Source organism: Nomascus leucogenys, chromosome 21 (genome assembly GCF_006542625.1).
Source record: "Nomascus leucogenys isolate Asia chromosome 21, Asia_NLE_v1, whole genome shotgun sequence".
Taxonomy (NCBI): domain Eukaryota; kingdom Metazoa; phylum Chordata; class Mammalia; order Primates; family Hylobatidae; genus Nomascus; species Nomascus leucogenys.
The window spans coordinates 52,862,135-52,874,298 of NC_044401.1; the positions used below are offsets into that span (position 1 = coordinate 52,862,135).

Here is a 12,164-nt window from a genome sequence, read left to right on the forward strand (position 1 = left end):
TGAGGCAGGAGAGTCACTTGAACCCGGGAGGCGGAAAACCCGGTTGCAGTGAGCCGAGATCGCACCACTGCAAGACAGAACGAGACTCCATCTCAGGCCGGGCGCGGTGGCTCACGCCTGTAATCCCAGCACTTTGGGAGGCCGAGGCGGGTGGATCGCGAGGTCAGGAGAGCGAGACCATCCTGGCTAACATGGTGAAACCCCGTCTCTACTAAAAGTACAAAAAATTAGCCGGGCGAAGTGGCGGGTGCCTGTAGTCCCAGCTACTCGGGAGGCTGAGGCAGGAGAATGGCGTGAACCCCGTGGGGGCGGAGCCTGAAGTGAGCCAAGATCGCGCCACTGCACTCCAGCCTGTGCGACAGCGAGACTCCGTCTCAAAAAAAAAAAAAGAGCGAAACTCCATCTCAAAAAATAAAATAAAATAAAATAAAGTAAAATAAAATACTAGACAAATAATATTAACTGTTTTTCTAACCTGGTTTTTCAAAATTTAATATTTTTCTTCTGGCAAACCTCTTATATACTGGAATCTCATCCTTTTTAGCTGAATTAATCAAAGATACCAGAGAGCCAGGGATTAATTTAGGAAGTAGATTTGGTCAAGATATTAAACCATGCCAGATAGTATATTTTTGTTCTATTAAACATAATGTCGGCTGGGCATGGTGGCTCATGCTTATAATCCCAGCACTTTGGGAAGCCGAGGCAGGTGGATCACCTGAGGTCAGGAGTTCGAGACCAGCCTGACCAATATGATAAAACCCCGTCTCTACTAAAAATACAAAAATTAGCCAAGTGTGGTGGCATGTGCCTGTAATCCCAGCTACTCGGGAGGCTGAGACAGGAGAATCCCCTGAACCCAGAAGGTGGAGGGTGCAGTGAGCCGAGATCGTGCCATTGCACTCCAGCCTGGGCAACAAGAGCAAGACTTCACCTCAAAAACAAAAAACAACAACAACAACAACAACAACAAAAACCCATAATATCAAGTAGTTATTTTAAAGTGAATCACGACTTGACCCTGGACTTAACAGCTCCAAAGGTAAACTATGCCATATTGTGATCTATTTGCACCCTAGGCATTTAAAGGCCGGTATTCCGCATGATATGATGGTAGAGAGTGTACAGTGTGAGCCAGCATGCCTGGCTCACAATCCTGTCTCCATCTTTTGCTAGCCACGTGACCTCGGGCAAATAAGAAAACCTCTCAGTGCTTTGGTTTCCTCATTTGTAAAATGGTCCTTACTTTCCTGAATTGTTGTGAGGATTGAATAAATATGCATGAAGTGCTTAGAACACTGCCTGGCACACAGCAAGTACTAAATAAATGTTTGCTATTCTTATGACTACTGCACTATGCACCTGATTTCAGAAACATTCTCCTTTCAACTGGACAACAAAAGACAACACAGGGATCGTGCTCTTTATAATACATTGTGCAGTTATACACAGTTTACCACTACCCCCGATGGGTTTTTCACAGAGGATACACTGTAGAGTACATACAAAAAGCTCACCTGAAGTCCACTTCAATAGGAAAACTTGCTACTTAAAAACAATTTTTATACAGAGAGATGAAAGTAAAACTTTCTTGTACTCATGAGAGGCTAATGAAACTAACGTTTAGATTGAGCATGGTGGCTTATGCCTATAATCCCAGCGCTTTGGGAGACCAAGGCGAGAAGATTGCTTGAGGTCAGGAATCTGAGATCAGCTTGGGCAACATAATGAGACCTCATCTCTACAAAAAAATTTTAAAAATTAGCAGGGCATGTTGGTGTGCACCTGTAGTCCTGTCTACTTGGGAGGCTGAGGTAGAAGAATCACTTGAGCCCAACTGTAAAATGGCCACGTATTACTTTTATGAAGTAGCATGATCACAGCTTACTAACTGCAGTTAGAAGCTACAGTGAGCTATGATTGTGCAACTGCACTCCAGTCTGGGTGAGAGAGTGAGGTCCTGTCTCACAAAAAAAAAAAGAGAAAAAAAAAGAAAAAAGTCACACTCAGAAGAAAATCTGGCTTTTGGAATTGGTTAGTCAGATCATGTACTTGCAGGGCCAAAAATACAACAAATTGCTAAATAATTAAATTTATGTCTATGTTGTGTGTTCGGTTCAGATGGCATTCTTAACCACAACCAACTACCTCACAAAGGTACTTTAAGGGAAGCCATCAGAGGAATCCACACAAGAGAGTGGGTGGAGGTCAGTAGGTATTCCTTAATTCGTGATATCACGAAAGCAATTCAAAGTAGTATCTTACTGATGGTGGGGCAGGAGCATGATTTGACCATAAATACTTAGTAGTCCCTTCTCTACATAAAGTGAGCATTGTCTTAAGCAAAGTTATACATGCCATTACTTACAGGAACCAAAGATTAGATTGGCCTCTAATTTTCCTTTCTGGAAAGAAAAGAAAGAGACAAAAGAAAAGAAAATGAAAAAGAAGAGGGCATTTGACTGGAAAAAATATATTGTTGAGGGATGAAAAAGAAGATCCTGGGTTACTTATTACCTTCACACTGCAAACCTATGATACTCTTTCTTGGTACAGTGTTTTGCACGTGTAGTGATGATTCATGTCATTACGCCACTGGCACTTAAAGTGACAACGCAGACTAACACTAAGGAAATCCAAAATTCTTTTGGCCGCCCCACCATCATCCTACCCTCTTTCATAGAAGATCAAAAGACAAATCTTACCTCCACTGAGAATAATGACAGCAATAAATATTGCCAAGTCGCTGTCATCTAATTCCAGTGCATTGAACTTCACAGCAAACTCAAACTTGGGCTCCATAAAGTCACCAAAAGGCTTTCGCAGGCTCTTTAGAAACTCCCTTGTCATGAAGCCTTGGCCCTCGGATATGAGAACCCCATCTTTATTCATCAAGGAGGCCAGCATTGTGTAAATGATCTCATGAACTCCATATTTGAGGAGAGTTACTTGGTCGTTCAAGTCAAGATTTACAAAACCAGGAATGCTTTTGGCATACTCTGTGATCTCCTGCACAGCCTCCACGGAGCGAAACTGGCAGCCCTGAAAGATGCGGATGGCCACCTCTTTGCTCTGCTCCTGCAGGGGGGTGATGTGTTTGAACTTGATTTTATCTTCTCCCATCATTAAGGAATTCATGTCATAGATAACGAATGGCTGCAAATAAAACAGGGAAAACGTGGGTGACTTGGAGATTTCTAACTCACAGTGAATGCCATCCCAGTTCAGAAAACTGTTTATGTAAACTTGCTTTGCTAACTAAAATCTTTAAAGCTGAAGATGCTTAACAATGAGAAAATACTCTCAAGTTCTTTTATTCATCTTAATTATCTTCTGGGACCAAACATATTTCACCAATTTTGGTCTTCTTTCCCTTCAATTTACACTATAACACTTTACCTATGACTGGCTAAGAATCCTGATTTCTTTTGTCTGGGAGTCTTCATTGTTGATTTTTATATTTATTTATTTATTTGTTTGTTTGTTTTTGAGACAGAGTCTCACTCTGCGCCCAGGCTGAATTACAGTGGCACAATCAGGGCTCACTGTAACCTCCACCTCCCTGGTTCAAGCAATTCTCCTGCCTCAGCCTCCTGGGTAGCTGGGATTACTGGCATGCACTGCCACACCCAGCTGATTTTTGTATTTTTAGTAGAGACGGGGTTTCACCATGTTGGCCAGGCTGGTCTTGAACTCCTGGCCTCAAGTGATCTGCCCGCCTTGGCCTCCCAAAGGGCTGGGATTACAGGCATGAGCCACCACGCCCGGCAGATTGTTGATTTTTAAAAGGATACAAAATCTACTGTTTATCTTGGCTTTCAATGAAATACACTTTTAACCTTCTTTCAATAAAAAATCATTTCAGCAACTCAGCGTTGAAAATACCCACTTGAACATAAAGTAACTTTACAGGTTTAAAAAAATTTTTTTTTCTTAAAATATTTTTTTTCTTTTCCTTTGTTCTCCTTCACAGGTAATAACTTTTCCGTTTTAGATAAAATCCTCTCAGATCAGAAATGAAACTATGTGCACATAAAATATGCTTAACTATTAAAAATCACTCTGAAAGCAGATTAGAGCTCTTGAACCAAGAAAATGTCTATTTCTTTTTTTAATGCTCTGGAAGCCATCTATTTCATAAAGAGCAGATATAGAAGGCCTATAGGTGAATGCTGCAAAAATACAGTTTTGAATTTATATTTTAAAATATCTGTCCTTATAGGCTGGGCGTGATGGCTCACGCTTGTAATCCCAGCACTTTGGGAGGCCGAGGCGGGCAGATCACGAGGTCAGGAAATCGAGACCACGGTGAAACCCGGTCTTTACTAAAAATACAAAAAATTTGCCGGGCGTGATGGCGGGTGCCTGTAGTCCCAGCTACTCGGAGAGGCTGAGGCAGGAGAATGGCGTGAACCCGGGAGGCGGAGCTTGCAGTGAGCCGAGATTGCGCCACTGCACTCCAGTCTGGGCGACAGAGCAAGACTCCGACTCAAAAAAAAAAGAAAAATCTGTCCTTATAGGTCAATCAATAAAATACATGCCCCAATTATTCAAGTTTGCAATAGGCTGCCTTCAAAAGTTAAGTCGTTTGGTCATGACATTCTCTCTCTCTTAATTCCCTTGCATAGAACTAACCAAGGTTTGTAGTCATTGAGAAATTCTCAAGGCTGTTCTGACTAAGGGGCAACATTTTACTTACACCGGATACACTGAATGACACATAAGGAGTTAAACCTTGAATCCTGTTCAAATACTTGTATACCTGAAAGCACTGGAAGAAGAGCTGACGGTATCTAGGTTCCAGCTTTGGTTCTGTGGTGAGCTGTGACTTAAGAAAAGTCATTTACCTTTCCTAGGCCTTAAATTTCTCAATCAGGGGTTTCCATCTCTTCTCCAGAGGAAATTCTAGTTGCATTTCTCAGAAGCAGGATGTGTGTGGGGAGTGGGCATATGTGTGGAGAGGTGTGAGTGTGCATGCACGACAAACATGAAGTCTCTGATGGACTAAAAGTAAAGACTGTTTTGAGCAGAGATGCTGAGAATTCTCTCCTGAAAGGGCAGAGAGAAGGTGCATGAGTGGCCGTGGCAGCTGGCTTCAAGAGGCACTGGTTGGAGATTCTACTCATATCTATGGAACTCTATGATTTTCATCAAAAGATTAAGTTTGTTCTAAAGTGGAGGAAATAACACCAACATTAAGGACTCTCAGATGTTAAATATCTTTCCAAACTTCTACGTCACATCAACACCCTTTACTGGAGTTATTCTGGAAGTTTTTACTTTTGTTACCAAAAAATTCACTTCAACTGTACTACTTAGCAAACTCCAAAAGAGGACAGATGTGAGGACCCCCAAACAGGTTTACTTGGTGGCTCTAATTTTTCAAGGAAATTGGGACCAAACTGTCCTTACCGTATGTCTTAAGCATTTTGCTTGGGTGGTTTTTTCCTTTTTCTTTTTTTTCTTTTCAGGATTAATATTATTAATGGGAGGAATACAAGGGGGACAGAGCAAGTAACATCAATGAAAATTTACTGTATTTTTCCAGAACGTCAGGTTCTAATTATGAGAAAAATTTGAATGGATAATGATGCTTCCACAGAACCTAGAGAAAACGTGTTTCTTGTCCTCCAGGCATTTTATAGTGTATTACAATTTATATTAATGAAATATTGACTTTCTTTTTCTAAAAAAAAATTATTTCATTTTTGAGATGAGGTCTTGCTATGTTGCCCGGGCTGGTCTTTAACTCCTGGGCTCAAGCGATCGTCCTGCTTTGGCCTCCCTAAGTGCGTGCTAGGATTACAGGTGTAAGCCACCACAACTAGCCTTTATTGACTTTCTTTAATGTCACGAGAAATGATGGTCTGGACACCTGAAAAGACCAACTGCACATGCAGGAGTACAAATAACATGAATATAAAATCATCACCTTTTCACATGTGGAAAGACTGTACCCAGAACTGCCCACTTCAACTTTCAGATGAGCTTCTGCTCAACCATTTGGCTTCTTGGCACAGAACATATGCATGAAATTCTTTCACCTCCATGTAAGTGATTTATCTGGAACTATGCCCTGATAAATCACCCTTGTCACTCTTCCCCTTTACTTCCCCTGTCCCCTCATATAAAGTTCCAGGTTCCTGTTTTCGAAACTCTGTAATAGTTGAACAGAGGGCACAGAATCCTGCTAATTTTCTCTCCCAATTTAACAACAATGTGACTTTAACCCCTTGGCAATTGATGTTGGTCAGGATTTCCTGGCAGTAAATACTCAAGGACAGAGAAAGGAATCAGCACCCCATCATCATGCCAAACCATTTCAGTTTTTTTTTTTTTTTTTGAGATGCAGTTTTGCTCCTGTTGCCCAGGCTGGAGTGCAATGGCGCGATCTAGGCTCACTGCAACCTTCACCTCCCGGGTTCAAGCGATTCTCCTCAGCCTCCAGAGTAGCTGGGATTATAGGCACCCACCACCACACCCGGCTATTTTTTTTTTTTTTTTTTTTTTTTTTAGTAGAGATGGGGTTTCACCATGTTGGATAGGCTGGTCTTGAACTCCCGGCCTCAGGTGATCCACTCACCTCTGCCTCACAAAGTGATGGGATTACAGGCATGAGCCACTGTGCCCGGCCCCATTTCAGCTTTTTCAATCCTTTCTGCCTTCTGAAGAAGAGGTAAATTGACAGAGAATTCTGGGTGTTGACATGCAAATGACACTAGTCATTTTTTTTTTTCACTAGTCATATCTGATTATACTGTTTTCACTGCATTTCTGAAGGCTGCATAGATTCTTACAGCCTCCAGGTAGATCTGTCAAACTGCAAGAGTGATCCCTGGGTGGGCGTGGTCTGCCTTTCTTTGCAACCAATTCACCAATTCTTAGATAGCAGACAGTTCACTTTTCATATTTCACAGGGGACCTCCTTACCCTCAAACCTAGTGAGAAGATCGTGGCCAGCCTGCTTTATGGAGAGAGAACCTCTTAAAACCCTGGTCAAATTTGGTCTGCATTTTATCTTGAATCATTAATTTAACATGACATTTGGTACAATGTGGTTCCATACAAAATGTACTGCACTTCCATGGCTGTGTTTTTGTATTTTTTACAAAGCAAAGTGGAGTCCTTACACTTTCCATCAGCTTGGACAGTATCACCCAAAGATTGCCATTATAGGAGCCGTATCATTCTCAAATTTTGTCTTAATGATTTTACACTTCTAGTTTGGGGCTAACAGTGTATTTATCTTCAGACCCTACATCAAAGGGCTGGGTAAGCGTCCCTCCTTAACAGGAAAGAAAGCTTAATTACAACTGGGAAATGATGGGGTGAATTCAGGTTTTGTGGGGCATAAAATATACACAGTAGTGGGGCCTCTCTAAGGAAAATATTACGAATTATGAGAATAAAATTGCTTGGGCCCTTCCCCAAGCACTGGAAGGAGCTCTGCACAACGGAAAGGCCCCATGAAGCTTCATTAGCTTCATGGTGAATCTGTCACTGGTCATTGTGTGCTTGTGCTTTTCATATACTGGACAGACCAGAATGGAATGAAGAAAGCTGCACTTGAACCCAGTGTTTTTCCAGGAAAGCAAAACGATTTCTGTAAGGAGAAATCAATTTTTTGAGGGATACATCAAATATAATTAATTTTGATATATTTCAATTTTCAATATTTTGACACATTTTGATTTTCAATTTTGATATATTTTGATTCTCAAAAATATATTTTGATTTTCAGGATGGGATTAAAAGTACTGTTTTATATAGATGAGTAAATTCAATGATAGATCTATGGCATGCTTCCTATGTAGAATACAAAGACAATGGAGTAAATGGGATTAATGATGAAAATAGAGTAATTAATTTTTTTTTTACCTTTTTGAATGGAGAAATAGAACAGTAGTGTTAATGAGAAATCCAATAACATCAGCATTTTAACATGAGTTATGAAAGGTATTATACATGAATGCTCTAAGTTTACACTCCTTTTGAGTAACAAAATAGCAAGCTAAGGGAGATAAAGATCAAAATCACTCAAAAAGCATAGGGTATTCTGGGTGACTTTTCTAATTTGGCAGATTGAGTGAGTGTAGTCAACCCTTCTACCCTCTCTCAAACAATCACTTGAGGTAACAAGTGTAAAAACTGGCTTGGAAAAATGTGGGCCTCATTGAGTGTGGCTTTCCTGATGTTCTTAGTTTTACCAGGGAAAAACACTGAATTCTTAGGGCTCATCGTTTTCATTTTGTTTCCTTCTTCCTTTTTATACATCTGACTTTCATCACCTTTGACACACATGGTTCTCCTCAGTTAGCTACAATCCAAAACTCTTTGGTTTGGTTTCCTCAGCCTCTTGTTGGTTTCTGCCCCTGTTGTTCCTGTTTCCCTCTTGTTGAGAACCATGAGATTTAGAGGACATAAGGGGTCTTCAGAAGTAATCTGCCCCATCATTCTCTGACTAATGAATAAACGGAAGCCAGAGACATTCCAAAGTCAAAGTGCCATTTATAGCAAACCGAGAACTAGAACCTAAGCCCCGATTCTGGGTTGACAACTTTTCCCTTTCTATTGCTTTCTATAGGACTTCCCCACTTCTTTTTTTCCTTTTAAAATGACTACTCTAGGATGAACTGGAGATTTTAAACTAACGCTCTTACATGCTGGGGTCTTGGGGCAGTGCCTTTTGAACCACTGTTTCCTAGAGGTGCTGGTGGAGTGCTGTGTGTGATAGAAATGAAGTTTGAAAGCTGTCAAAGATATTCTGCTTTCCTGCAGGGTTTAGCGATTTAAGACAAACAAATGAAAACTTAATATGAAGAATTATTCACACTCTAATGAACTAGCACACAACCACAGCTCTTAAAAAAATCAATTGCCAGCCAAAGAGTTACTCAGCGGGCAAACAAGGGTATTGGCCAACTGAGTCCAGCCATTGGAAAAAAAAAATCCAAGTGCTTTTCTTTTTAACTCTATAAAATATTATTTTTAACTTATTCTCTGAAAGAACACACTGGTTCAGATCTTTTACATCATTAGCTATTCTTGACACTCCTGGCAATAGACGAATTTATTAATATTGATACATGGATGAATGATCCCAGAAGCCTAACTTCTCCAGCAGCCCCAGAAATGAATTGGCACTACTATCCTGATTTTATTTCTACTGGGGTCCCTAAGCCCCTTTCTCTGAGGATTCTGCTTGATGTCTTTCCTTCGGGGAGCAAATTCCAGCTCAGTCGGGCTTTTCCAGAGATAAAGGGAAAAAAGCCCATATGTTGTTTAGCTGTAAGTGTAGGATTTAAAAGGACAGATATCTTTCCAATAGCTTTGAGACACTGGGTTTGATGGCCATTGCAAATTTCAGAATGCACAAACTTAAATTTTGGGAAAATTTAAGTAAGGAAATGTTTTCATAGAAGTTTACATTTCCATATTGATTTTATTCTTCACTAGTTTCATATTTCACACACTATTTAGAAAGACCATTTTTTCCAATGGCACCAGTTTGCTCTTATAATTATAAAAACAGTGACTCGACATGTAGCTACCATAAACAATGTGATGCTTTGGAACCCAAAGTCCAATATAGCACAAATAAAAAGTTTTATTCCTTATTTGCAGATAGAGTGCAGCCAGAGCTTTGCCATCTCTTAGATAGGGGGTGAAAAGTTGGCAGGCACATCAAGCGTTTTTCTATTTATTGTTTTATGACAAACCATGGCACTGAAAATGGTTTTTGAAAACCACTGTTTATTCTCATCAACAAACATGGGATCATGTGACAATGATACACCCAGTGTGATCATCGCACCAGGGTAATAGTCAAACACTGGGCACTTCCAAAGTCCATTCAGTTATCAAACTGCCTTCATGAAACAGAGCACCTAGTTCTGGCATATGCATGGTTTTCAGAGTGCAGAAAGATCTCTTAAATAAGGGGCCTTGGCTGGAACAAGCCACTGAAAGGGAAATAGGCTGTGGGGACAGTCAGTTCCATCCTATTGAGGGTGGTTAAAAGGTCTATTGCTCCTAAAATTTCTTGTCCGGCAATCTACAGCTGACGATTCCATATCCCATCTTTTCCCGGCCCTAAGCCTAAAATTCCCAAGCATACTCTTATTTAGGCAAAACAATGAAAAGTAGGGCATCATACACCAAGGATATGATGTTACAATTGGTAGAAGGGGAGCAGGGGAATTTAATTTATCCATTTTGAAAGGTGCAAGTGGCCCTAGGGAATAAGATACAGGAGAAGGAAGTTTAGATGGGGAGGGGAAGGAGTCTTGGTCTGCCTAGAGGCAAATGCTGAGTGGGCAGCGTGCATTCTATAATAGGCAATGGTGAAATTGAGCAGTAAGATACATTTAAAGAATGGCCTCTTCAATCAAGTCATTTCCTTTTCCAAAGGTTCTGGGTAATTGGTCACCCACTATTCTGAGTAGCCTCCCCTAGCCTTGGCCTAACCAACACTAATGACATCAGTCTCAAGCAGGGTGTATAAGAAATGCAAATTGCTCTGCTGCACAGCCATAGCCACTTTTATATACCTCCCACCCTCTCAAGAGTCCACATTTCTGCAAAACTTTTCCTATCAATGCAAATCTTAACTTTCATGAGTCCTGGCCAAGAGATAACATAATACCCCTGAGATAGATGCTATCAAATGAATAACATGACCATGTAGATAAAGAACAAATCTCTAGTCTCATTGGAAATCACATTTTGGTTTTTTTTTTCTTTCCCATATTCCTCTCTGAACCGTTTCTTTCCACTAGTGCTTAATTTGATTTTGCAAGATAAGGAGAAGAGAGGGTGCCAAACAATTGTAGTTTAGTTTTGTGTCATCAGTGAATGGATTATTTTAATTTGGCCCAGTCTCTCTTTTTCCAGACCCTGCCTGAATCCAGATCATCAATGATGTCCAGTTTGGTAAGCAAATATTGGGCTAGAGGCCCTCTGTTGAAAGTCCGGAATTTCAAAGGGCACAGGCAACCGTGTTTAATTCAATTAGGCAAATATAGTCTGAGTAACTATTAGGGGCAAGACACAGTCCTAGTTACTGGAAGAAAATGACAAACGCTTGGCCTCTGAACTTGAAAAGCCCATAATCAAGCATTTTGCAGCCCTCTCCTTTAAATAACTTAATACCTGTTTATTCCATAAAGAACCGCCTTATTTTTTAACTCAAAGATTTAGAGCCAAGGAGTCAACTGGAGTGAGGTATCTTGAGGGTGTCCTCCAGTAACACAGATAAGAGCACGTTGGACACCAGTAGTGTAATTTTAGGTTCTTGACCACCGAGGCTTTTTTTTTTTTTTTCAGTCTTTTGCCTGACTTTCTGGTACTATTACGTTGACAGGATTTCTAATAAGGATTGCAGGTATGAATTGGAGGATGAAAAGGTGAGAAAGCAGTTGATGAAAACTAACCATGGCTGGTGGCTCACACCTGTAATACCAGCTCTTTGGGAGGCTGAGGTGGGAGGACTGCTTGAGCCCAGAGTTCAAGGCCAGCCTGGCCAATATAACAAGACACTCCCACCCGGGCAACAGAGCAAGACTCCACCTCAAAAAAAAAAAAAAAAAAAAAAAAAAAAAAAAAAAGAAAAGAAAACTAACCAAAACTGTAGATAGTTTGCTTTAGGGCTCTTTCCTTTTCAGCAATCCTTTTAATTTTTTCTTCCTGGATATGAATGGTTTATTTTCTGTAGTCCAATCAGCTATGCAGAGGTCTTCATTTATTTTTGATTTGCTATGGCCAATTTTCTCACTGAACGAATGAGCTTTATGATCACCAGTGTTGTGCAGTCCTGTGCATGTAAAAGCCAGCAGTCCTAGTTAAGGACTTTTGTAATTTGTAAAGAACTGAAACAGCACAAAAATTTTCCAATTGTGAATATGTTGGGATAGCAGATGAGGTAAAGAATTCCTACTGTTCTAAAAATTGAGAAAAAACAATCATAGAAAGTTTTCTCAGAGTGAAGCTTTCTTAGTGTTATTATGTCTCCCTGGCTCACTACCAGCAAGTGGGAAAGACTAGCTTCCTAAAGTACTGTGCTACTGAGGGGCTAGCATGCTACGAATGCTCTGAACTAGAGGCCAGAAAACCTGCATTATAGTCCTAGGTCTTCTACACACTTGCTGTGGGGTCTTAGGGCAAAA

The 12,164-nt window shown here is 40.5% G+C and overlaps 1 protein-coding gene across 2 annotated transcripts in view; it reads right to left on the reverse strand.

Moving 5' to 3' along the window:
- The window catches only part of PPARG (peroxisome proliferator activated receptor gamma), an 85,310-nt gene that overhangs the window by 15,083 nt on the left and 58,063 nt on the right, over window positions 1-12,164 (reverse strand). For both annotated transcript variants that reach the window (XM_003264989.3, XM_030801843.1), the window contains one exon: window positions 2,706-3,156. In XM_003264989.3, coding sequence (XP_003265037.1) covers window positions 2,706-3,156 — 451 coding nt within the window. The remainder of the gene's footprint in view (window positions 1-2,705; window positions 3,157-12,164) is intronic.